Here is a 25,817-nt window from a genome sequence, read left to right as displayed (position 1 = left end):
TCACGGAATTACATTTTAAAATATGTGGTGTTCTCAGCCAAAAAGGTTCCTGACCCCTGGGTTAGAGTGTCATCCTGATAACGCCAAGATTGCGAGTTTGATCCCCAGTCAGGGCATATATAAGAAGCAACCCAGGAGTACATAAATAAAGTAGACAACAAATCAATGTTTCTCTCTCGGAAATCAATTTAAAAAAATTTTTTTTTAGAAAGAAAGTACTCTAGTAAGGAAGCTTAGCAAGGTTTGGGCTTACATAGTAAATTGGTAAAGACATTGCAAGGTTTGCTTGTATAGACATTTAAACTCAAGATTTGTTTTTTTAGAGATAGAAATAGCAATTTGTTCTTTCATTTATTTATGAGTTCATTGGTTGATTCTTGTATGTGCCCTGACCAGAGAACAAACCCACAACCCAGGCGTAATTAGGACCATGCCCTAATTAATTGCCAACCCCCTGATTGGCAAATTGCTGTTCGTGAGCCACATGTGGCTCTTTTGCCCCTTGAGTGTGGTTCTTCCACAAAATACCACGTGCAGGCGCTACCTCGATAAGGAATGTACCTACCTATATAGTTTAAGTTTAAAAAATTTGGCTCTCAAAAGAAATTTCAATCATCGTACTGTTGATATTTGGCTCTATTGACTAATGAGGTTGCCGACCACTGCTAACCAATTGAGCCAGGTTCTGAACCCTGGATTTTCTAAACTTTTGTGATAAGGTTGTGCCTCAGGAGCAGAGAGGCACCTATCACATGAAGGTTTATTTCCTGCATTTAGGGAGAGAGGAATCACAAAGCTCCTCACCCTGCTGCTGCTTTTCAAGTGATTTTAGTTCGAAATAGTCAATATACCATTGTGGGATATCTTGGCGCACCCTGTCATGGGTCCTGATGCTCTGTAAAGCATCCTGGATGGTGAATGTAAAGATAGCAAGGCTCACTGAACAACTTGGCTACATGAACTTAACCAGCTTTAAATATTGTGAAAGTGTATATTCCATCACCTATCTTTCAAAGCATACTGGAAACACTGGCCTCCTGGACCAGACTTTGAGCTTCATTACGTCAGCCAAACTGTGAAGAACTCCTCTGCCTACTTTTGTAAAATAAGATCAGTTATATCAAAAGTTATCCACAAATGGCACTGACAGAAGTTAAACTGAAACAAGGCTTTGGCAATATATTGCATGGGATTAATTTGTTGTGAGCAACCTTGTTTTTACTGGAATCTACTATGGTGATGAATTGCATGCAAATCTAAAGAGTATTCCACTGATGTTTCCATTTGAGATTTTCCCAGGAGAACTGTATAAAGAATGAACATCAGTAGCTGGCCAGTAATTACTATTGTGCACTTACCATACTTCCCCATGTATAAGATGGGGTCTAAAAACTGGTGCGTCTTATACAGTGGTTGTAGAATTTTTTTACTTGCATTTTCTGCTTTTTTGCGCTTGTTTTTGTGCTTATTGTTGAAGACAGTGATTTGTCATCAGACACAGATGAGGACAAGCTAATGGATGGGAGTTTGGACAGTGATGAGGAGTTGTATAAATTTTTTGATGAATAAAACTTGAGTTCGATAACTTTATGTAATACATTTTTTTTCAAATTTCAGGCCCCAAAATTAAGGTGAGTCTTATACATGGGGAAATATGGTACTTGCCTTTATCTATTCTTTATGGACTTTTAAAGTTCTATAATGAGAGACTTTCAAACAAGAATCTTTTATATTTTTGTATTAAAAGCATTATTTTTCTGAATTAAAATCAAAATAAATGTGAATAGAGTTTGACAATAATTCCCTAGTTGTATAGCGTTTTTATTATTGAAGTAACATTGATTTATAACATTAGTAATTTATAAAAAATTTTCAACTGTATATGTGTGTTCAAAGAATTTTTACCCTCATAAAGTTATTAATTTATAAATTATAAATCAATGTTGTACAACATAATAATTTGATATCTGTATACACAAAAGCATGCTCATCACCGAATTTCTAGTTTCCATCTATCACTATATATTTGACCCCCAAGAAGCCTCTTTTTAACATGGATTTTTTTTCTTGAAAATTAATATATTACATTCATGAAATGGCCTTTGCTTAAGATAAAGCTTGCTTTGAGATACTTTGTATTTAGAATTATAATCTCTCAAAAATTTGAAAGTTCTTCATTTTTTGTTATAAGGTTGCTTTTTCATATAAGTTTAATTTCATTAGCTGTCCTCTCTTTTCTTTTTTCTTAGTTTTTTCCAATTCTAGCATCCCTATTTCTTACAACTCAGTGAGAGTTGGGGTGATATCTATTACCCTATTTTAGATATTAATATTTTGGATTTTTTTCAATAAATGAATACAAGGAATCATATCTTTGCACACACAAAGAAAAGCTTAATAACTGTAGAAGATGGCATGAATAAATGTTGAAAATTTTAGTAGTTTTAGGTTGTTGGGGAAGTTTTTAACATTGGAGCTTTCAGTCGAAAAATTCAGCAACTCTAGTGAACTATCAACCTTATCCCACTAGAGAACAAGACCAAGATCTGAAAATTCACTTCTCTGTTTGCTACAGTTTATTCATATGTAGGGTTCTTTCACAAGTAATGATAGATGTGATCCTACTGTGCACAAGTCTAAATAGAATAAAGTTTGAAGAGGACATTCCACAGTATAATACCAGAAAGAAACAAATATTTTCAGTTACAGAAGAACTAGAAGCATATAACATCTGAAATCAGACAACTACAAACTATGATAAAAGAAATATTTCTTAAGCATACTTAAATTTAAAGTAAATTTTTCTGGTCTGCACCATGAATGATGCTTAAGTGGAACTATTGCAAGATTTAAATATCGCTGATAAAATATCTTTCTGCCTTTTTTGTGTTCGTAAATACTAACAAGTGTACCCACATCTCTAAGGCTATGAAAACATTTGGCTCTGTCAGAATTAGGTCATTAGTCTTGACACCTCACGTTTGTGCTGAAGAAGAATGAAAAGAAGAAAATTTTCTCTCTTTTTTCTGAGTATGTTCTTCATTTTACAGAATTTGTGATTTCCTAAAAAGTTGTCATTTCCTACAAAGAAAAGAACACGTTTCATGATGAATTCTGTTTCATATCTATTAGTGTTTTCATTTTGTTTAGATGGTCACATAAAGGAAAAGAAAAGGGGGGAAAAAAGAAAAGAAAAGAAAAGAAGAGGGAAAAGACAAGTGTCTCAAACACTTCCCTGCCTTTGTCCTCTGCTCAAAGCATGTGCTGGTGCACAGGCACCTGACCCAGGTGGTGTTCTCCTATAATTCATTAACATACACATTGGACTTATGTGTCTTCTGTATGTTTTATTTTATAATAGAAATATTTTTAAAATAAGTGAAAATAGAAGACAGGAACTGTTCAGTGGGGCAAATCCATACCCGAATAGGAAGACTTACCATCTCTCACTGAAGCCAAAGCCCAAGTCCCAGAATAACATTCCAGCTCGCCGTGAGCAGATTGGACCAGGGTGAGCTCTGGTTCCCTCTGCGACAGGATCCGAGGGGCTGCATTGAACTGAATCCCAAAATCCTCCCATAAACCAGACTGACTTACTATAACTATATAAAAATTACAGTGTATTGCTGAGGATTTCCTTTCTTTTCGACTGGTGATGGATATGTGTGTATGTATTTTGGTTGTTCCTCCCACCATAATGAATCCTGTATCTTCTTATTTCTCCCAGAATGGGATTTTATCAGCAGTGCCTTATTTTGGCTGTTGGTTATGTATGATCTCGGCTGGTCAAGCCGCTGACCATTTAAGGGCAAAATGGAAATTTTCAACTATATTTGTTCGAAGGATATTTAGCCTTATAGGTAAGTAAAGTGAATCAAGTTTTGTTTTGGCTTACATTTATTTACTGTATTTACAGTGTAAGGCAAAGTAAAAATGATTATTTTGTTTACATATTAAAACTATGTTTAATTCATGTAGGGTATTTGTGTAGACTTATCCTGTTCGGAATAATTCTGTAAACACGTCTGGGCAGCTGTCACTGAGAGTTGCTATTCTGTTCCACTGTTGCTTACTTCAACTCTGAAGAAGTTATTCCACATCTTCAAGTGAAATAAATCCCTTTAGATTTTATTTTTTTTAAAAGGCCTTTCTCTTTTTTGACTTTCTATAGACCTGCCATATCTCACTATTTAAATTCACTTGATATTTAAAAATAAGTATCACAGTGGCAGTTGCAGTATATACAAATACAACAATTCTGTCATCACAGAGTTATTGAATCGCACTGCTGTAGACACAGAAAAAAATGGCAGCCTAATCATTAAGTCTTTTCCTTTGTCACTTGTATTTTATGCTTGACTGCCTCTGCCTGTAATAACTGTGCATATTGTTTTCAGTTGTTAAAACCTAGATGGAGTGTTTTTCTAATTTTATCCAACAGAGTTTATAATTTAGCTTTTCTTTGCAGGGTTGTTTTTTTTTAAATCACACTGCATCAACTGTTACCTTTTTCTGGGACCATTTTTTCAGTCATTCTCTTCTTGCTCTTTTCTCTAACATTGTAGAACTTTAGCTGAATCTTTATCACATGTAGATAAATGGCATTGCATAATGAGAATTTCCTTTTACTTTTATATTAGTTGCATTATGACTATATGTTTTCCTCAAGTGTTTTCATGAAACAATATAATTTAAACTGAGTCTTCTAGGCAGTACAGTGTTTCTACAGTAGGTGGCAGTAATATCAAATCTGTGTATTAAGGTAGAGCAAGCAAATATTAATATTGGGGCTTCTTTCTCTTTTTATTATCTTTTAACTTCAGGAATGATTGGCCCTGCAGTGTTCGTGGTAGCCGCTGGATTTATAGGTTGTGATTATTATTTAGCTGTTGCATTCCTAACCATATCAACAACATTGGGAGGCTTTTCCTCTTCTGGATTTAGTATCAACCACCTGGATATTGCTCCTTCGTGAGTACTAATATAAGGATTGGCTGTGATTAACTTTAAGTTGCTTTTTAATTGTGGTAAAATATTTATAATATAGTATTTAGCATTTTTAAGTGTACAGTTCTGTGGCATTACGTGCATTCACATTGTTGTACAACCATCGCCACAGTCCATCTCCAGAACATTTCCAGCTTCCCACACTGAAACTCGCCACCATGAAACACGAACACGCCCTCTCCCCCACAGCGCCTGGCGACCGCCACTCCACTTTCTGTAGCTAGGATTTGACAACCCTAAAAGTGACTAAATTCTTAAACACAAGTTCGGTTTACACAGTAATTGAAGAATGTTTTTAAATTTAAATTTCATCATCTCTGTATACAGTGTTTCCATTATAACTGTCGCTGCTCATACTGAGAAGGTACGATCAGTGCTATATCCTTAATAGCAGGAATCACAGAAAGAAAACCTGGAACAGTTAGGCATTGGACCAAGAAACCAATTGAAATAAAAGGTAGCCTAAGCAAAAGCTCTGGGACTGTGAGCTGTGACAGAGCAGGGCCGCCTCTGCCTCGTGTGCCCTGTGGTGGCAGCACCCGCCCTGTGCGAGCCGCCGGCAGTGCTCAGGCAGTTGCATGAATGGAATAATTAAGACAGACTTTCATATTCTGTACCATGTTGAAACTCTTTCTGAAAAACTGTGTCTGTTGATCTTACTGTATTTTTTAAAGCTTTCTTTACTATTCATGTATAATAAAATCCATTTTTATATTCTCTATTAAATTTCAATACAGAATTCCCAGCCAACATGCAAAACCTTCCACATTATAGCCCCAACCGATCCTTATCATTTTATTCCTTTCTCCCTCACCCCGTCTTCTAGGGATTCTGTGCCCTGATGGAACTAACCTACTCTCTATCTTCTACAACTTCCCCGCAGTACACACACACCTGCCCGCACTTTCCGACCTTTGGCCCTTTGCTCATGGTAGCCTGTATACTTGGAATGCCACACTCGCCTAGGATTTGTCTCACATCTTACCATTAAATACTGGCCTAGGATTTGTCTCACATCTTACCATTAAATTCAGGTGGTGTATCCTTGGCCAGAATAACTGGCGTGTGACCCTCTCAGGAAATCACATTCAGAGGACTCTAGTGATACCAATTTTGATCACTCAGTCGAGGTGTTGTCAGGTGTCTCTAACTAGTTACTTTTCTCCCCTTCAACTAAAACAGTATCTCTGGAGAGATGCCTTGAGATCATACAAACATCCCACTTCTTGTCAAACTCCCCTCACCAGCAGCACCTTCGACTCAGTGCCTGCTGGTGATCCACGCCAAACCAGTTTCACTGGTGGTTTCAGAGTGAAACTACTTCAGCCCGAGCCTCCACATTTATCAGTCGGGATTCTGTTGTTAGGAAGATCATCGCTTTTCCATTTGTTTATCAGTAGTCATCAACGTGGACTGAGAGAGTCCTAACTTAATTAATGAGTTATGATCCATTAGCATCCTTATTTATTTTCATGCTCACATTATCCCATATTTGGCCAATGGGAGCACATTTCAGCTGGCTTCTGTGACCTGTTATCATCCGCCATCTTTTTTTTCCTTTTCTTTCCTTTTCTTTCCTTGAGCGCTTTCTTATTGCTGGAACAACCAGATGTTTTGGATTCATCTTGTACCTTCTCTGCCTTGGAATCAGCCATTTCTCCAAGGAACCTGGTTCCTTTTAATGAGAAATGGTATTTAGAAACCAAGACTCCAGCAATGATGATATGCTTGTATTACTAAGTATATTGCCTCTTTTAAGAATATCTTGGCCCTGGCCAGCTGGCTCAGTGGTAGAGCGTCTGCCTGGCGTGCAGAAGTCCCGGGTTCGATTCCCGGCCAGGGCACACAGGAGAGGCGCCCATCTGCTTCTCCACCCCTCTCCCTCTCCTTCCTCTCTGTCTCTCTCTTCCCCTCCCGCAGCTGAGGCTCCATTGGAGCAAAAGATGCCCCGGGCGCTGGGGATGGCTCCTTGGCCACTGCCCCAGGCGCTAGAGTGGCTCTGGTCGCGACAGAGCGACGCCCCGGATGGGCAGAGCATCGCCCCCTGGTGGGCGTGCCGGGTGGATCCCGGTCGGGCGCATGCAGGAGTCTGTCTGACTGCCTACCCGTTTCCAGCTTCAGAAAAATACAAAAAAAAAAAAAAAGAATATCTTAATTACTACTTAGAAGTCACATAAAGCATTGACTGTTGTCAAAGATTTATAAATAGAAACAAAAGTCGCCCTGACCAGATAGCTCAGTTGGTTGGAGCATCGTCCTAAGCACAGAGTTTGCTGGTTTGATCCCCGGTCAGGGCTCACACAGGAACAGATTGATATTCCTGTCTCTGTCTCTGCCTCTCTCCATTCCTCTCTCACTTAAATTAATAAGATTTTTTTTTAAAAAGAAAGAAACAAAAGTCTGTAGTCTTATCAAGTAATTTCTTTTCCATCTTTTGTATGTGGAATCACCTATGAGGCATTTTCACTTTCTTGTCTTGGGATTTTGAAAAATCCTACAGTGCTTGAGAAAATTATAAAGTTATTAGTATAGACTTATAAATCATTTTAGAGTATATTGTAGTGACACCTTTCTCCACAAAATGAGCAAAAGAAGATAGCTTTAAATGTATATTACTTTTAAATAAATCTTATCCTTTTCTAATTCTAGTAAATGAAATATGAAACTTGTTTAGTTATCATTAATATTAATAATAACCATACCTTTTAATCAGAGAAATTGATAGGTTAAATGAGTTTGTATATCAGCTACATGTATATATATTTAAATAGCTACAAAAAGTAACTGAATAATAATGAATTCTACAGGATACTATATAAATTTATACTAAGAATACAATTGAAATTGGAATAGAAAGTGTGATTTAATTATTAAACCCATTAGTTACAATCCTTGCAGTGTTTAAATTTTGAATTTTAAATTTATATGTTGTACAGGTTTATATTATTTTTATTTTTAAACTAGAAATTTACATTGACCCGGTTAAATAGAAAACATTTTGTGTTTCAATATGAGTATAGTGGCTGAATTACACTTTTAAATGCATAAGGATCTGATAATCAGGATAATAATAAATATATTACACTGTATGTGTGAAGTCTGTTGTGATCAAAAAACTCTGAAGAGATCTCTTACCCAGTCTAACAAAGAGATCGTCTCGTCACAGCCCAGGATTGCTCAAGCCTGGACGTTTTATTTTACAGTGCCTGTCATGTATGCTTAGTACATATTTGTTGAATGAAGGACTCTCTGGTTTTAACTACAGGATTAAGTGTCTTAATGTTGAAAGTATTTACCATACACCACAGACTTTTGTCAAAAAGAAGAAAATTTAAATAGAGGGAAGAAATTTGTAAACCTTACAAGCTAGGAAATATTTATTTAATATACATATTGGTGAGTTAAGAACTGAAAGAGTGTAACATAATGATGAAAGAAAAGAAGAAGACTTGAAAAGCAAATTAACTTAAAAACATACTTTTATAAGTTTAGTGGTGATTTGAAAGATCTGATACAAACATAACTGAAATAATAAATAACCCCTTGAAGTGGAAGGGTAAAGGCATAGACCTTAGCCATTTCTGTGGAGAGAGGACAGGAAGGAGCCTACTTCCCTGAACAAACTGCTGCACAGCGACTTTGAGACATGTATATGAGATTTATGAGTTAGAGCTTAAACCTGGTTACCCAAAAAAGGATTTAGGGAGATAGCAAATAATCAGAGAACTGAAATATATTTCTTTCTTTTTTTTTTAAGAAAAAGAGAGAGAGAGAAGGACAGACAGACAAGAAGGGAGAGATGTGAAGCATCAGTTCTTTGTTGCAGCACCTTAGTTGTTCATTGATTGCTTCCTCATATGTGCCTTGACTGGGTGCTCTAGCCAAGCCAGTGACCTCTTGCTCAAACCAGTGACCTTGGGCTCAAGCCAGTGACTCTGGGGTCGTGTCTGTGATCCCACATTCAAGCTGGCAACTTCCTGCTCAAGCTGGTGACCTTGGGGTTTCGAACCTGGGTCCTCAGCATCCCAGGTTGACACTCTATCCACTGTGCCACTGCCCGGTCAGGCTGAAATATATATATATATATATCAGGTCTACCGGAAAGTTCTGTCCGTTTCTATCACAATAGGTTTCAACACGTAAGCACATGTTTATTTGGCGCATGTGTGCCTCTCTATTTTTATCACTTAATGTATACATACTGAGGTAGCAAATTAACTAAAACAAAGTTGATTCACGTTAGTCTTATGTGTGAAGCGATAGTGTACCCATGGCTACTGATAAAGTTCATTTACGCCACTGTAATTTTTATGAATTTCAACAAGGAAGAAATGCTACAGAAGCATGTAGAAATTTATTGAAAGTGTTTGGTAAAGGTACAGTTTCTGATAGGACATGCAGAAGATGGCTCGAAAAATTTGAAACATGTGATTTCGACCTTTCTGATAAGCCACGTTCTGGGTGACCATCTTTGATCGATGACAATGTTATTAAGACCATGTTGGAGCAAGATCCTTTTCTGACAACATCGGAGATCGCAGAAAGGCTTAATGCAGCTCAGCAAACCATTTCGGACCATATTCGGAAGATAGGATTGGTGTGGAAATATTCAAGATGGGTGCACATGAATTAAGTCAGAAGAATTTGGATGATCGAGTCGTCATATGCACATCTCTGCTTGCTTGGAACAAAATCGAGCCCTTCTTGAACTGGATGATAACTAGGGATGAAAAGTAGATTACCTACAAAAACATTGTAAGGAAAAGGGCATATTGTGAACCCGGAAAACCTAGCCCTTCCACCTCTAAACCAAATTTGACTCTGAATAAGAGAATGTTGTGTATATGGTGGGACATTCGAGGACCAACACATTATGAGCTTTTAAAACCAAACGAAAAGCTCAATTCAGAGAAGTATTGTCAGCACTGGATAATTTAAAGACAGCAGTCCAAGAAAAGAGCCGGCGGTGTTCAATAGGAAGAACATCATACTGCATCATGATAATGCCAGGCCACATGCTGCTTTGGGGACTCATCAAAAATTTGCAGAACTAGGCTGGGAAATTCTGTCGCATCCACCATATTCCCCGGACTTAGCACCCTCCAACTACCACTTGTTTTTATCCTTACAAAATTTTTTGAAGGGCAAAAAATTAAAAAATCAAGAAGATATCAAACAAGCACTGGTTCAATTTTTCGCATCAAAAGATAAAACATTTTTCAAAAATGGGATATACAAATTGACGGTAAGAAAAATTTGTATTTTGTTTTATTCCAAAAACGGACAGAACTTTCCGGTAGACCTTATAGTTTATGCTACTGACTAGAAAGGAATCTAGAAAGGATTTCACTTGAAATAAGTTTAACAAATGACATTGTTCAGTTGTATGATTTATAGAATTATATAAAGTTTTTAGAAAGGATTTAAGGTAATCTTGTCTCTTACTACTAAACGTGAGTAGTAAGTATGGTCTATGAACCAGTGGTACCAGCATTACATGAGAAATGCAGACTCTCAGGCATCATCCCAGACTTCCTGAACTAAGATCGGCATTTTAAGATCTTCAGGTCATGCATCAGGGTTGCGGCTATGATCTCCAATTAGGGCACATACAAGAATCAACTAATGAATGCGTAAATAAGTAGAACAGCAAGTCAATGTTTCTCTCTCTCCTCCTCCTCCTCCTCCTCCTCCCTCTCTCCCTCTCCCCTCTCCTCCCCTCTCTCTAAAAATTAATCATTAAATAAAAATTTAAAAGATCCTCAGGTGACTTTTGTGTATATTCAAGTGTGAGGCCCTGGTCTAGTCCAGTCCTCTCACTTATACAACAAACATTTAGTTTTTATAACATAATAGAATAGCTGCTATACATTTAGCACTCTACATGGCTCTTCAAAAGATAAAACCTAGCTCCTCCTTGCAAGGAGATTAGTCTAGCTGAGGAAAGAAACAATAAAAAACAAACAATTCTAATATATTATGATAATTAATTCCTGGACAAGTATTTATCAAATGCCTGGCAAGTGTCAGTCATAACAGATACTATCCTGGCCTGTGGAGCTTTGACTCTAGAGTGATAAACATGAAAGAATTACACAAATAAAAACCAACCTTTTGAGAGAAAAAAATAGTAAGAGAATATAATAAGGGGATATAATATAGTTTAAGGAATAAAGACAGGTCTCTGAGGAAGTGATATTTAAGCTAAAGCCTAAAGAATAAGTAAGCCAAGCAAAACGGGAGTGTTATTCTTAACAGAAGAATTTACACGAGAGGAAAAAGAAATTGTGCATGTCTTAGCCTGGCTCACTGCCATAACAAAATACCACAGAGTACATGGCCTAAACAACAGAAATTTATTTTCTCACAGTTCTAGAAGCTAGAAGTCCAAGATCAAGGTGCCAGCCAGCATGGTTGGTTTCTGGTGAGAGCTCTCTTCCTGGTTTGCAGGTCTGCGTTATTGCTTTGTGCTCATATGGTTTTTCGTAGGTGTGTACATGCAAGCATGTGTGCAGAGAAAGACTCTGATGTCTCTTACTCTTCTTCTAAGGGCACCAGCTCTACTGGATTAAGGCACTCAACCTTATGACCTTATTTAACCTTTATCACATCCTAGAGACCCTATCAAACAAATATTCAGTCCATAGCAGTATATTTCAGTTAACCAAGAGAATGCTGCCTGACCAGGTGATGGCGCAGTGGATAGAGCATCGACCTGGGATGCCAGGGACCCAGGTTCAAGACCCCGAGGTCGCCAGCTTGAGCACGGGCTCATCTGGTTTGAGCAAAGCTCACCAGCTTGGACCTAAGGTTGCTGCCTCAAGCAAGGGGTTACTCGGTCTGCTGTAGCCCCACGGTCAAGGCACATATGAGAAAGCAATCAATGAACAACTAAGGTGTCGCAATGCACAATGAGAAACTAATGATTGATGCTTCTCATCTCTCCGTTCCTGTCTGTCTGTCCCTGTCTATCCTTCTCTCTGACTCTCTCTCTGTCTCTGTAAAAAAAAAAAAAAAAAAAAGAGAGAGAGAGAGAGAGAATGCTTTTTGTGGCTGATGTGGAGAAGAAAGCCACTGGGAAGTAAGCAAGAAAAGTAAGCAATTTATTTTGTATTCAGAGCAAGTAAGAAATGATATTTTCTGTATTTGAAGATCACCCTTATGTGGACAAGAGTACAAGTAGAAGAAACCAACTAGGAAACTATGGCAATAACCCAGATAAGAGGTGCTGGAGTGTAATAGGAATCTGAAGGTGGAGATAGAGTGGAGGTATTTTGTAAATACAACAGATGGGACCTGACGTCTGTTAGGCCTGAAGAGTGAGGAAGATACCAAGGGTGATTGTTTCCGGGTATTCGTATGGGCAGCTGGGTAGACCAGTGTGCCACTTACAGAAGCAGCGTGCCTGAAGGAGGAAGAGTCGGGACAAAAGGAATTCAGACGTGTTAAATTTTATATTTTTGTGAAAACATCTAGAAAATAGTAGTTGTACTAGTGGAACTCAAACAGTCTGGCTGGAAATGAAAATTAGGTATTAAATCCACACATCAGAGTGTTTAAAGACATGGATTGCCTGGGGAGAGAGGGTGGAGTGACAAGCCATCCTAGGACTAAATCTTGACGAACATTTAAAGATCAGAAAGTGGGGAAATGCTTTCTGAAAACTAAAAAAGGAGCAACCAGAGATATAGAAGGAAAATCAAGAATGTGATGTCAAGGAAACCAAGACTGTCCAGTCTTCAAGAGTGAGATCTGGAGGACAGAGAAAGTCATCAACATATGAGTAGTAGATGAAGCAATGGGATTGGATAAAATTACTAATCAAATTGCGGTGAGAACCTTGGGAATCCATTAAGAGAAACAAGAGCCTGATGCAAAGGTAATTGATAAGAAGCAACAGAAGGATAAGGAAAAATAAATAGAGATTGGGATCCCCAAAGGGCGAGCTTGATCAACAGTGTCAGATGCAGCAGTAGGTTGAAAACTCTTAACTGTAAGTCTTTGATTTCTCAGTGACAGGAGTCACTAAGAGAGAAGGAGGCAGAATAAAGACTTGAGAAGGATAAAGGTTCGAAATAGCCACTGAGAAAAATAGTCACTAAGAATTCATAGAAGAGATTTTGGCATTGATGAGGATCTGTTGAACTGGAGATTAATTTTGCATTCTCATTATTGTACTAAATTGTTATTTCTGTAACATTCAGCAGCCCAAGTGTATTGGGCTTGAAAGTGTGCTGCTGGATTGATCTAGGCTTGAGGATGTGGGGATTGAGGAGTTTGGCCACAAAAGAGACTGAGCTCTGTTATCTCTTAGATGCTTTTATTTAAAGTAATAGAAATCCTAAATCAAGCTGGCTAGACAACATAATATATTGATTCACTTCAGTGTAAAGTCCAAAGACTTCAGGCAAGAGTTGATAGCCAGCTGTCTACTAAATACTACCTAACACTTATTTCTTTTCCACTCTCTGCTCTGCCTTTTATGGTACTTGGTACTAGTTTTATCCTAAGACTGGGTCTACATGTAAAATCACACAATGAAATGATTGCTAGTAACAACCAGAATTACATTCACATCAAACAAGAAAGATAATCTGTTCCTCTCCCAACCACTGAAATAAGGGGTTAGGAGAGGGCTTCATTTTGATTGAACCAAACTGAGTCACATATCCAATGCTAAACCAACCCCCTGTGGTCCAGGGAATACCATTTGACTCTAGGACAGTCAGCAGCCACCCCTAAAGTTAGCGGTGAAGGAGTCAATGCCCTCAAACCTCATCGAACTGGATGCTGAGAGGAGGTCATTAGTAATATACCACAACACACAAAGATATAAACACAAAGGTCTCTCTTCTGATGATGAAGAAACTTCGGCACAGAGGAGTCATTAACTTCTAAAGTCACAGCTTGTGAATGGCAGACCTAAAACTTGAATCAGGTCTTCCACCTTTATGGTCCAGGGATCTTTCTGCTACATTAAGTTGCCTTTCAGTTACTTATTTGGAAGATCTCTAAAAATGGTTATTGTAGAAGAGCTAGAAGTTAATTTGAGAACTCAGAAATAACTCCTTGCCAAGAACAGACACTTACTCTGGTTGACACAGTTAATGTAAGTTTATTAGAAAACTAAGTAAATAGGCCCTGGCTAGTTGGCTCAGTGGTAGAGCGTCGGCCTGGCGTGCAGGAGTCCCGGGTTCAATTCCCGGCCAGGGCACACAGGAGAGGCGCCCATCTGCTTCTCCACCCCTCCCCCTCTCCTTCCTCTCTGTTTCTCTCTTCCCCTCCCAGGCTCCATTGGAGCAAAGTTGGCCCAGGTACTGAAGATGGCTCCATGGCCTCTGCCTCAGGCACTAGAATAGCTCTGGTTGCAATGGAGCAACGCCCCAGATGGGCAGAGCATCGCCCCTGGTGGGTATGCTGGGTGGATCCCGGTCGGGCGCATGCAGGAGTCTGTCTGACTGCCTCCCCGTTTCCAACTTCAAAAAAAAGAGGAAAAAAATAAAACTAAGTAAATAAATATGAGAAAAAAATTATAAGGATATAAAAATTGCCTCAGCAAACACCAGCCAGAAGAAATATAGGAAGCCACTCACCCCATTTCATGAAGAATGTAGTTCAGGATTCATCAGGCATCTGAAATCTGTCAGAAGCTCTGGAATCTGTCAAGGGTCCAGCTCTGCTCTCTTACACAGGCAGAAAAGGAAATTGGACTATCAAATAGAAATTGGAGCTATCATTAAAAAAAAATGAAAGTAGATCTTAAGAAGAAAAACAAATGTACATAGTACCCACCTTCTAAGATTGTTGTGAGGATTAAATAGAAAATACACTCATACATAACACTTAGCTCATAATGTAATAAATGCATTTGCACCTAACACAATAAACAACTATTACTTTCTGGCAAACTTGGAGTCAGGTGCCATGACCACAAATCAATCCAAGTAAAATATTAAAGGGATGATTTGTGAGCTCTTAGAAAATGTTGATCACTTAGGAGCCACCGTTGGCTTATTAGCAGCCTGGCTGGAGAGCTCAGCTGGTTAGAGTAGTCCCAATATGCTAAGGGTGCAGGTTCAATCCCACCAGGGCACATACAAGGGTCAACCAGTGAATCTACAAATGAGTGGAACGACAAATCCATGTCTCCCTCTCTCTCTCTCTCTCTCTCTCTCTCTCTCTCTAAATTATCTCCCTTTCTAAAAATCAATAAAAATAAAAAATATATATTTATAAAATATTTACAAAATATTTAGAACCATGTCCTATTGACATATAAATATGCACATGGTATACTGTATATTTTCTAAGCCTTTTCTTTTATAGACTGAAATAGGGATTTTCTATGGATAATTTTGTTGCCCAGATTCAAGTAAATTGGGTTGATTTTTAACTGTTAATCCCACAGAATTCTAATGCTCCAATAGCAAAGAATCCAGACTGAGTCCGTACAACATGTTTTTTCCCAAGCAGTCATCAATCTTTCCTGGCCCTTCCTGGCCTAGGGTAATATAAATACTTGAACGAGCTTCTTGGTGCTGACATTTAGAGTTTCACAACATTCATCTGCACTTAATATCTGTCACTGAAGAAGCCTGGCAACATTGCCCTCGGTTCCTCCTACTGCCAAAGGTGTTAATGGTTGAAAAAAAAAAAAAAAGGCAGGTTCTGCCAAGCGTGGGTAATTTAAGATACACTCCCTAAAGGGCATAAGCCAGAAAGATCTGCGCCACATGGTTTCCTTATTGTATCTTGTGTGCATGAGTTTTGAGCATAAAAATTTGTGATGTTCATCCTTGGCCAGGTAGCTCAGTTGGTTAGAGTGTTATCCCAGTATGCCAAGGTTGCGGGTTCAATCGTGTCAGGACACATACAAGAATAAACCAATGAATGCATAAATAAGTGGAACAACAAACCCAATTTTTCTCTCTCTCCCTTCCTCTCTCTAAAAATCAATAAAGATAATTTTTTGTGATGTTTATAGATAACTGAATTAGGTTTAACAGGATTTTTTGTTCACACACTGTTATTAGTCAACTCAGGCTGCCATGCAAAATGTCTTAGACTGGGTGGCTTTAAAAACCAGAAATGTATTTCCTCACAGTTCTGGACGCTGGAAGGGAAGATTGCGGTGCCCCCTGGTCAGGTCCTGGTGAGGACTCTTTCTGGCTTGCAGACAGTCACCTTCTTTCTCCCTGTGTCTTTACATGGCCTTCCCTCGATACTTCCTCACAGACATCAAGAGAAGATCTCTCTCTCTCTCTCTTCCTCCTATAAGGCCACCAATCCTATTGTGTTTGAATCCCACTCTATCTCATTTAACCTTAATTACCACCTACAGCCCTGTCTCTAAATACAGTCAGATTAGGACTTCACCGCATTAATTTGGGGAAGACACAGTTCAGTCCATAGCAGGCACTTTTCCATGGAATTTCAGATCAGTAGTCTGCAGCCAAGGTATTGAGGATCCTAAATCCTAATAGAAATAGTATTACTCCACATTAAGATTATTCAGACTAAGAAACATCAAGCTTCATTAATTTTGACTGGAATTTTATAATAACCCTGATTATCTTGTAAAAATTAAAAGCTTTAATTGGACATTTCCTATGTGTAGGTGATTTTTATGAAAAAATAAATTAAAATGCTGCTTACTTGGTTCACTAATTTTTAACTATACCACCATCTTAAATTTCTCTTGCTGAAACTGTCCAACCTAAATCTAATGAGCCCTCTAGGATCTCGAGTCTAGATACTACCAGTGTACAGGAAATACAGGGACATAACAAATGGTGCCTCACAGAAACAATCTAAAAAATCCAGAATGTAGGACTATCTACAGGATGAAATCCCAGTGTCTTCAGTTAGAGAGAGAACCGTAAAGGAATACCTACTGAGCCACACAACAACTTGTAGTGATGCTCAGCAACTAACTAGTATGTAATTCAAAAGGTTGTACACTGTATGATTCCACTTGTGTGAAAGCACCCATCAGGAATCGGCACCCTTTAGAGCCAGTGCCCAAGAGGGGTGCCAGTCTGCGTGGCACATAGCCCAGCAGTCAGTGCAGCAAGGCCCCATGAATCCATGCATGGGGCCTCAGAGCTGTGGGTCCTGCGCACCTTCTCTGGTCAGCATGTATTGAGTGAGCGTATATGTTGTACTGGCTGTTGGAAATAACAAAGGGAAATGAAACAGGAGTTTGAAGTGAGACTATGCAGTCAGTTAGCAAACGTGAATTAGAGAATGGTTACTCTTAAAACACACAGTATACTAGCTTTAAGGATGAAAAGATTCTGAGAAGACAAGAGTTCAATATGAGCTGAACTAGTCAGAGAAAGCTTCATGGAACAGCAGCTGGTTTGGATGGACCGAGTGTGGATTTGTGAATATAGTGTGAATAAAGATAAGTCCAGGAGTGAGCAGCTGGAATGAGAGCTGTCTGGATCCAAAGCTGTATACTGTATGGTACCAGGAACCAAGGCTGGGCAGATGAACCAGGGCCAGACCACTGCTAATCAGGCAGAAGATTACAGTAAACATTAAACCATCCTTGTAGGTTTTCGGGTAGGAGAGGGGTGACCTAACAAAATTATGATTATTCAAATTAAAATTTATACAGTCTGAGCAGTTCAACCATATTAAAATGTTCTTTAAAATGGTTATACCAGTAGGTTCTGTTTCTTGAGCAGGTGCTAGTAACATGATTGTTCCCTATGTGAAAATTCATCAAGCTCTACACCTATGGTTTTTACACATTTCCATACGTATGTTGCACTTAATATTTTTCTTTTCATATGCTTGGTGGGATGTAGGGGAGTTCAGCTGGGACCACCAGATATGTTACATGTATATATACATCTATGAACCCATCAGTGATAAGGGAAATAATCTATCACTAACCAAGGCCACACACATGGTGGGACTAATGGAGGAATTAGGTAGGAATCTTTATGTCTTCTGATTACCAGTCTAATATGACTTCTTTATTGAAAAGTATAAGCATTTTATTCTTTTGGGATGGTACCTAAGATCTTGACTAAGGTAGCCTTGTGTAGTCAGTATACATTCCTTGGGTACTGAAGAAGTCAACAGATCATTATTATTTCCCAAATACAGGCAGGAATTCTTTCTTTAAAGATTTGTATGTAAATATAGGTAAGAATATCTCACTCCCCTAAGATTTACCCTTAAAATAAATCAGAACTTTTTCTGAGCTTATTAAAATGCATTTTGCCTGTCCAGGCAGTGCCACAATGGATAGAGCCTTGGCCTGAGATACTGAGGCCCCAGATTCAAAACTCTCAGGTCACCAGCTTGAGCATGGGTTTATACAGCTTGAGCACAGGGACACTGGTTGGAGCACAGGGACACTGGCTTGAGTGTGAGATCATTTACATGATGCCATGGTCGCTGACTTGAGCCCAAGGGTCTCTGGCTTGAAGCCCAAGGCGGCTGGCTTGAGCCTAAGGTCACTGGTTTGAGCAGTGGATCACTTGCTCAGCTGGAGCCCCCCCCCCCCAGTCAAGGCACATATGAGAAAGCAATCAGTGAACAACTAAGGTGCTGCAACTATGAGTTAGTGCTTCTCATCTCTCTCCCTGTCTGTCTCTTACTAAAAAAAAAAAAAATACATTTCTTTCTCTTTTTCTCATACACACTCACACTCACATTCACACAAACTGTAGACCCAACTTGTGTACTTCTGGGACAGTGTGCAGTAACTTTTTTTGTGTGTGTGACAGAGATAGAGTCAGAAAGAGGAACAGTTGGGGACAGACAGGAAGGGAGAGAGATGAGAAGCATCAGTTCTTAGTTGCAGCACCTTAGTCGTTCATTGATTGTTTTCTCATATGTGCCTTGACGGGGGGGGGGGGGGGGGGGGCTACAATAGACCAAGTGACCCCTTGCTCGAGCCAGCGACCTTGGGCTCAAGCTGGTGAGCTTTGCTCAAACCAGATGAGCCCACGCTCAAGCTGGCGACCTCGGGGTCTCGAACCTGGGTCCTCTGCATCCCAGTCTGACACCCTATACACTGTGCCACTCCCTGGTCAGGCTTTTTTTTTTTTTGCAGTGTGCAATGATTTAACTACAAGCAGATATATATATATATATTAAGTGGAGCAAGTAAGTTGTAAAATAGATGTTCAATATGATCTCATTTCTATAATGTATTAGAAATATATACATAGGAAAAATAATTATGTTTACCAAAATGTTAATGCCGATTATTTATATATGGAAGGATTATAGATAACTGTATTTTCTTAATGTTTTTCTTTTTCTTAAGTTTTCAACAATGAAATAAATTTTGTAATCAAGAAATAAACTCTTATTTTTAACTTAAAAAATTAAGACCTAACAAGCTTCCTATGTAGATATACTCATGTATGAAAATCATATTTCAGCACTTTTCTATATCACTATAAAAGGGATTGTTTCAAAGACCATGTCTATATATAATATTAAAATTCTAATTGACTATTGAAATGCAAATTTTTCACCAAACATTTCAGTAATTTCGTGTTCCAGTAAAGCAGTTTGTTTAAACGCAAAATTTCCTAAGAATACAGCCTGGGAGCAATGTAGCTAGCTATTGAAGAAAGCTACTTAAATGTGTAACAATGTAAATCTCTATGAAAATGTTTCTGCAGGTATGCTGGTATCCTCCTGGGCATAACAAATACATTCGCCACTATTCCAGGAATGATTGGGCCTGTCATCGCTAAAAGTCTGACCCCTGAGGTGAGTAGATCAAGGAAAAGATTTAAACAGTTCACAGGAAGCTACACTTCTGTGTCAAAGTTGAGTTTATTTTAATTAAGCATAAAATTCTGAACGTTTCTTTTATGCAAATCTTTATAGCAACAAGAGGTAAATTGTCTTAATGGGTAGGAATGTGTATTTTCAAAGAACAAACTTTGGATTTTAGACAGAACAACAGAACTAAGTTAAACAAAGATCTTTTTGCCTGACCTGGAGGTGGCACAGTGGATAGAGCATCAACCTGGGTACTGAGGACCCAGGTTTGAAACCCCAAGGTCCTCAGCTTCAGTGTGGGATCATAGACATGACCACATGGTCGCTGGCTTGAAGCCCAAGGTCGCTGGCTTGAGTAAGAGGTCACTGGCCCAGATGGAGGCCCCTCCCCCGCCAAGGCACATAAAAGCAATCAGTGAACAACAAAGGTGCCACAACTAAGAGTTGATGCTTCTCATCTCTCTCTTCCTGTCTCTGTCTCTCTCTCTCTCTCTTTAGCTAAAAAAAAGATCTTGTCGCTTTAAGTACTACACAAGTACTTAAAAGTTGTGATATTATACCAGATAAATGAGTTGTAGTTTTTATTTGAATGAATAAAAATTGGTAATGTGTAATTATTCAAGAATTGGATCCCGAAGCTAAGATGTTGGGAAATCAAGTGAGAGTGAGTAAGGAGCAGTTGCAATAACTGAGAATGGTTAGAGGAGCAGAAGCTTGGGAGCCACGGTCGGTTTCCTCACTTATTTGTCCTCACAAAGACAGATGGTAAGAAGTTATGAGGATACAGTATGGGACGGGCTCCTTATGAATTAGTGAGGCCTGAACAGTCAAACATGTTTTCAAAAGGCATTTCTTGGGTGTTTATTAATATGCCAGATACTGAGGATTCAAAGACAAAAATGACGTTTCTGCACTTGAGAAAGTCATCATTTAGAAATTATATAAGATCAGATAAGGTTCTGTGACAAATGCTGCGAAAAGATGTGTGCGGCCGCTCTGGGAACAGAGGAGAGAAGAACCAGTCTGTGTGGGTGGAGCACTGAGCAGGCTGTGGGCGGACTGGCCCTGGGCCCGGAGAACTGGGTGGACCGGAGTTGTGGCTGCCGGCAGCGGGGCCAGAGCAGTGGGGGGGGGGGGGGGGGGGTAGGGACTGCATAGGAAACGTTTCCTACATTGTGTGAGAAATCAAAGTAAATGACCTCAAAGGCCCTTTCCAACTCCAGTTTCTCCTGTTTAAAAAACATATATCTAAAGGACTGGTGAAATATATTCTTCAAGATGCTGACTTAAACCTCTAAAAGAGACTTAGTTTTCTCTTTATTTTGTCTCTGTGATCAAATTAACACTAATTCTCAGAATTTTAGGAAATGCTTACCAACTCTCTTATTGCCAGATACACTAATTTCAGACATATATGTGCTCACCACAGATAGTGTTCCATTTCTTCTCTGTTCCCTCCATTCCTAATTCCTTAGTCACAAGAATCGGTTTTCTCACTTCATAGAAAGATTTGTTGGGAAAATGTTTTTTCTAAGTTTCTGTGTCTCCATATGGACGCATCAGAAATGCTCACCCTTATCTCATGGAGCATTGTGGTGACAAGAGAGAGTCCTCACACTCCCCGGTATTCACGCACTTACCGATGCTCCTGCCGCTTATGCTGGGGACACATGGACGCCTGAGCTAAAGTCGGGAATGTTTGTAAAGTGGGAACTCAACTGGATTTGGGGTATGTTACTAAAGCATTTGTTTAGTGCGATTAAAAGGATGTTATATTTAAAAAGGAAAAACATTTGCCTTAAAATTGTAATTGCTTACAATTAAAATTTACTACACTGCCTCAAAAATTTTGTGGAATGAGTCAGAGTATAAATAAGTAATTATATCCTCAAAATGTCTGAGGTTCAGTTTTATTATCAACAAAACAGCATTCTCTAAAAACTAGTGAAAGTTTTCTTAAAAAGCTAACTAGGGCCCTGGCCAGTTGGCTCAGCGGTAGAGCGTCGGCCTGGCGTGCGGGGGACCAGGGTTTGATTCCCGGCCAGGGCACATAGGAGAAGTGCCCATTTGCTTCTCCACCCCCCCCTTCCTCTCTGTCTCTCTCTTCCCCTCCCGCAGCCGAGGCTCCATTGGAGCAAAGATTGCCCGGGCGCTGGGGATGGCTCCTTGGCCTCTGCCCCAGGCGCTAGAGTGGCTCTGGTCATGGCAGAGCGATGCCCCGGAGGGGCAGAGCGTAGCCCCTGGTGGGCGTGCCTGGTGGATCCCGGTCGAGCGTATGCGGGAGTCTGTCTGACTGTCTCTCCCCGTTTCCAACTTCAGAAAAATACAAAAAAAAAAAAAAAAAAAAAGCTAACTAGGTCCCTGGCTGGGTGGTTTGGTGGATAGAGCACATTTCCACGTGCCGAGGTTACAAATTCAATCCCCAGTCAGGGCACATACAAGAAGCAACCAATGAGTGCACAAATGAATGGAACAACTAAGTGGAACAAGTTGATACTTCTCTCTCTCTCTCTCTCTCTCTCTCTCAAAAACAAAAAGCAAACTTGGAACTATGTGAGATCTCTAGTATAGTCACTCATTGCCTCCAAATAACACCGAGGTATTATCATATAAGTCACACAGAGAAGCTTAGGGGTCCTAAGACACTGTCTTACGCATTTCTTTCTGGTATATGATGTAATTATTGACTGACTCCTTCTCTAGGATGGTGACACATTATTAACACATGTAAAGAGTCAGTAAGCCCTGGCCAGATGGCTAGGTTGGTTAGTGTCGTCCCCATGCGTGAAGGTTGCTGGTTTGATTCCTGGTCAGGGCACACACAGGAACAGATTGATGTTTCTGTCTCTCTCTAAAGTCATTAAGTAACTTAAAAAAAAAAAGTCAGTAAAATTTAAGATTTTTTTCTCACCAAAATACATTCATCTCAGATAAGTATATTTAACCACACAGTGCTCCTTTCTGTATGTTATTTTTCCCCTAAGTAAATGACAGCAGCTTCCTGCTGCCTTTTCTTTTTCTTTCTCATTCTAATTCTACTGGGGTTTTTTTGTTTGTTTGTTTGTTTGTTTGTTTGTTTAATGCTGCAAACGTAGCCCTCTAGCTAGATTAAAATTGAAAACTCAAAAAAATGATTGTTAGTCACAGGACCCAGAAATTTAGATGACTGCCTGACATTTTTATACCAGTAGATTGTACATTGAACAATTGTATTTTGTTGATCTTTTATTGACAAATCCAATGCATATCTTATTTTAGGTGTCATTCGAGAGCCATGTGGACTCTTTTAGGCCAGGCCTCAAACTTGAAGTCCGTCTTACTTCATCCTTACTTGATCTGTCCCTGACCTGCCCACCTAAGAGATAATGTGCAGGCAGAACACTTGCCTAGTAACGCATGACTCAATGAAATGCCACACATGTTCTTTTCAGTAAACTTTTTATTTAAGTAGAACATGTATTTTTAAAATATATAAATCCTAAGTAGAGTGCTGAATGAATTTTCACAAAGCTAGTGCATCCCAAACAGAACATGACCTGCCTTGCAAAGCTCCCAGGTACCCTTCTCACCAAGAGCATCCACTCTCCTGACTTTAACCTCATAGATTTGTTTTGTCTGATTTTGAGCCTTATATAAATGCTCTGCGTGTATTTTTTTGTGTCTGGCTTCTTTCACTTAACATTTTATTTGTGAGCTGTATCTATTTTGTTGTAGCTCATTCATTCTCATTGCTGTAGACAGGGGCCGGGAAACTTTTTGGCTGAGAGAGCCATGAATGCCACATATTTTAAAATGTAATTCCGTGAGAGCCATACAATAACCCATGTACTTTACACATTATCCAATAAAAATTTGGTGTTGTCCCGGAGGACAACTCTGATTGGCTCCAGCCACCCTCAGCCATGAACATGAGTGGTAGGAAATGAATGGATTGTAATACATGAGAATGTCTTATATTTTTAACTTTATTATTTTTTTATTAAAGATTTGTCTGCGAACCAGAGGCAGCCATCAAAAGAGCCACATCTGGTTCGCGAGCCATAGGTTCCTGACCCCTGCTGTATAGTGTCCAGCTGAACAAAAATATCACAGTCTCACTGCTGATGGACATTGGGGTTGTTTCTTTTATGAATAATGTTACTGTTGTAACAGTCCTGTGGCTCAGCCTTTTTTATAAAGTGGACTACAAACAAGAAATTTTCATGTGCATTTTGTTTCTTTCTCTACAGAACACTATTAGAGAATGGCAAACTGTTTTCTGGATCACTGCTGCTATTAATGTGTTTGGTGCCATTTTCTTCACACTCTTCTGTAAAGGTGAAGTGCAAAACTGGGCCCTTGATGATCACCATGGACACAGAAGCTGAAGGAACCAATAAACAGCCCTCTCGCTATTAATGTGTTTTTGTTTATCACGTAACCTAAAAGTGCCTTTAATATTTAATGTGCAAGCATACTATATACAAGAAAAAATTATATGTGTATTAAATTTTTAAGGCTTATAATCATGAAATGTCACTAATGGCCAGATTAGTAAAATTAGCTATTTTTAATGATTAAGAACATGTTTGTTGGAACGTACACTTTAGGGTCACATGCCTGGCTCTGAGTCAGGCAGTATGAAGGCGGGGAGCTCTACTTATTTTTAAGGGCCATATTTAGGAATGAGCTGAAGTGGACTCCTCTATACCTTTGCTTAATTAAGCTAGCTAATAAATCTCGGGTCTTAGGAAATACCTGATTTTATCAACTTTACTCATAAAAATTTCTTGTCATCAGCAATCCCTGGCCCTTAGGTCTCAAACTCAGCTGTCTCCACGGAGCTGCTGACCCGGCACCTGGGCGGAGGGAAGCGTGCCCAGACAGTCGCTCCCTTCCTGGCTTCAGGGCCAGTGCCCAGCATTTCTCAGAGGCAGCAGCCAAAACCAGGGTCAGCACCAAGCCTCGGAAGGTGCCCTTCTCCTGGGGGCTGCGAGTGTGCAGATAAAGCCCTGAGGAGGCAGGAGTGTTGAGATCCACAGCTGTGGTTCTAATAATCCTCACGCTTTCGCTCCCAGGAGTCTTGACTGGTGTGTACTTTATGAAAGTAAAGTGTGAGGCCCATTTAACCAAAAATAACATCATCCTTGATTAGAATTACCTTCGACTAGATCAGAATATAAATCCCAAGTCCTATGTTTTATGAGCTACACTAAAAGTTGAAAAAAAAAAAAAAAACCCTCTCAGTTTCTCCTGTTTGTCCAAATGTAAAATTCTGGTTGCAAGTTAAGGTTTAAGTGAATTGTAAAGGGCATATCTCCCGAGAGCAGTTGTAACATAAAGGTGAAAATCAGATATCTTTCTGCTGATTCCAGAAATCATATTTTTCTAGTTCTTCCAGACCATCTTCCAATGGGTTTGAACATGCTCTGAGGGTATTTATGTGACTTAGGACTTGGTTTATGCTGTGTTGTAATTGTTCAACACTACCTGTACACTTTAATAAAACTATTGAATGTAATATGTGAATAATTTCTGTACATTTTTAAATTTGTAGATAGCTTTAAGTTGTAATGCTGATATATTTTTTATAAATCATCAAAATAAACCTTACGGATTGATTTTTAGATCTGATGGCTGTGATATTTTCTAGTGTCCACAGTGGTTATTTTACATCTTTTCTGCCTCCTGAAACCATCAAGCTACCTCTACATGCATCTCTGCCATGCCAGGCAGAGGACACAGGCCATCTAAGTGATACAGCCTCAGGAATCTCCACTGCCGTCAACCCGCCCTGCCTGGCGCACCACTGACTCTGACCTCTTACCTGCTCTAATACCTGCTCCAGTAATTCCTTCTTAATTGCTTTTCTAACCTCCCCCTCTCCTTGTTCTCCTTCTGTCTCAAAGACACACAAGTCTTCTCTCTTTTTTAAAATTTTTATTTATTGACTTTAGAGAGGAAAGAGAGAGAGAGAGAGAAAGAGAAAGATCAAGTTGTTTTTCCACCTGCCCATGCATTCATTGGTTGATTCTTGTATGTGCCCTGACTGGGGATCAATCCCTGCAACC

At 39.2% G+C, this 25,817-nt stretch overlaps 1 protein-coding gene and 1 non-coding gene across 8 annotated transcripts in view; both read left to right on the top strand.

Annotated features, from left to right (window-relative positions):
* SLC17A5 (solute carrier family 17 member 5) overlaps positions 1-25,373 on the top strand; it is a 69,107-nt gene extending 43,734 nt beyond the window's left edge. For all 7 annotated transcript variants that reach the window (XM_066253703.1, XM_066253672.1, XM_066253699.1 and 4 more), the window contains 4 exons: positions 3,728-3,860; positions 4,824-4,971; positions 19,662-19,752; positions 23,997-25,373. In XM_066253703.1, the coding sequence (XP_066109800.1) occupies positions 3,728-3,860; positions 4,824-4,971; positions 19,662-19,752; positions 23,997-24,134 (510 nt within the window). In that variant the 3' untranslated portion in view covers positions 24,135-25,373. The remainder of the gene's footprint in view (positions 1-3,727; positions 3,861-4,823; positions 4,972-19,661; positions 19,753-23,996) is intronic.
* On the top strand, positions 6,776-6,851 carry TRNAA-GGC (transfer RNA alanine (anticodon GGC)). Its single transcript has one exon. It is a non-coding gene; the product is annotated as a tRNA-Ala (tRNA).
* Positions 25,374-25,817: the final 444 nt, after the last annotated feature.

Source organism: Saccopteryx bilineata, chromosome 1, assembly GCF_036850765.1.
Source record: "Saccopteryx bilineata isolate mSacBil1 chromosome 1, mSacBil1_pri_phased_curated, whole genome shotgun sequence".
NCBI lineage: Eukaryota > Metazoa > Chordata > Mammalia > Chiroptera > Emballonuridae > Saccopteryx > Saccopteryx bilineata.
The sequence above is the reverse complement of the archived record's forward strand: the minus strand, read 5'-3'. Positions and strand labels throughout refer to the sequence as shown.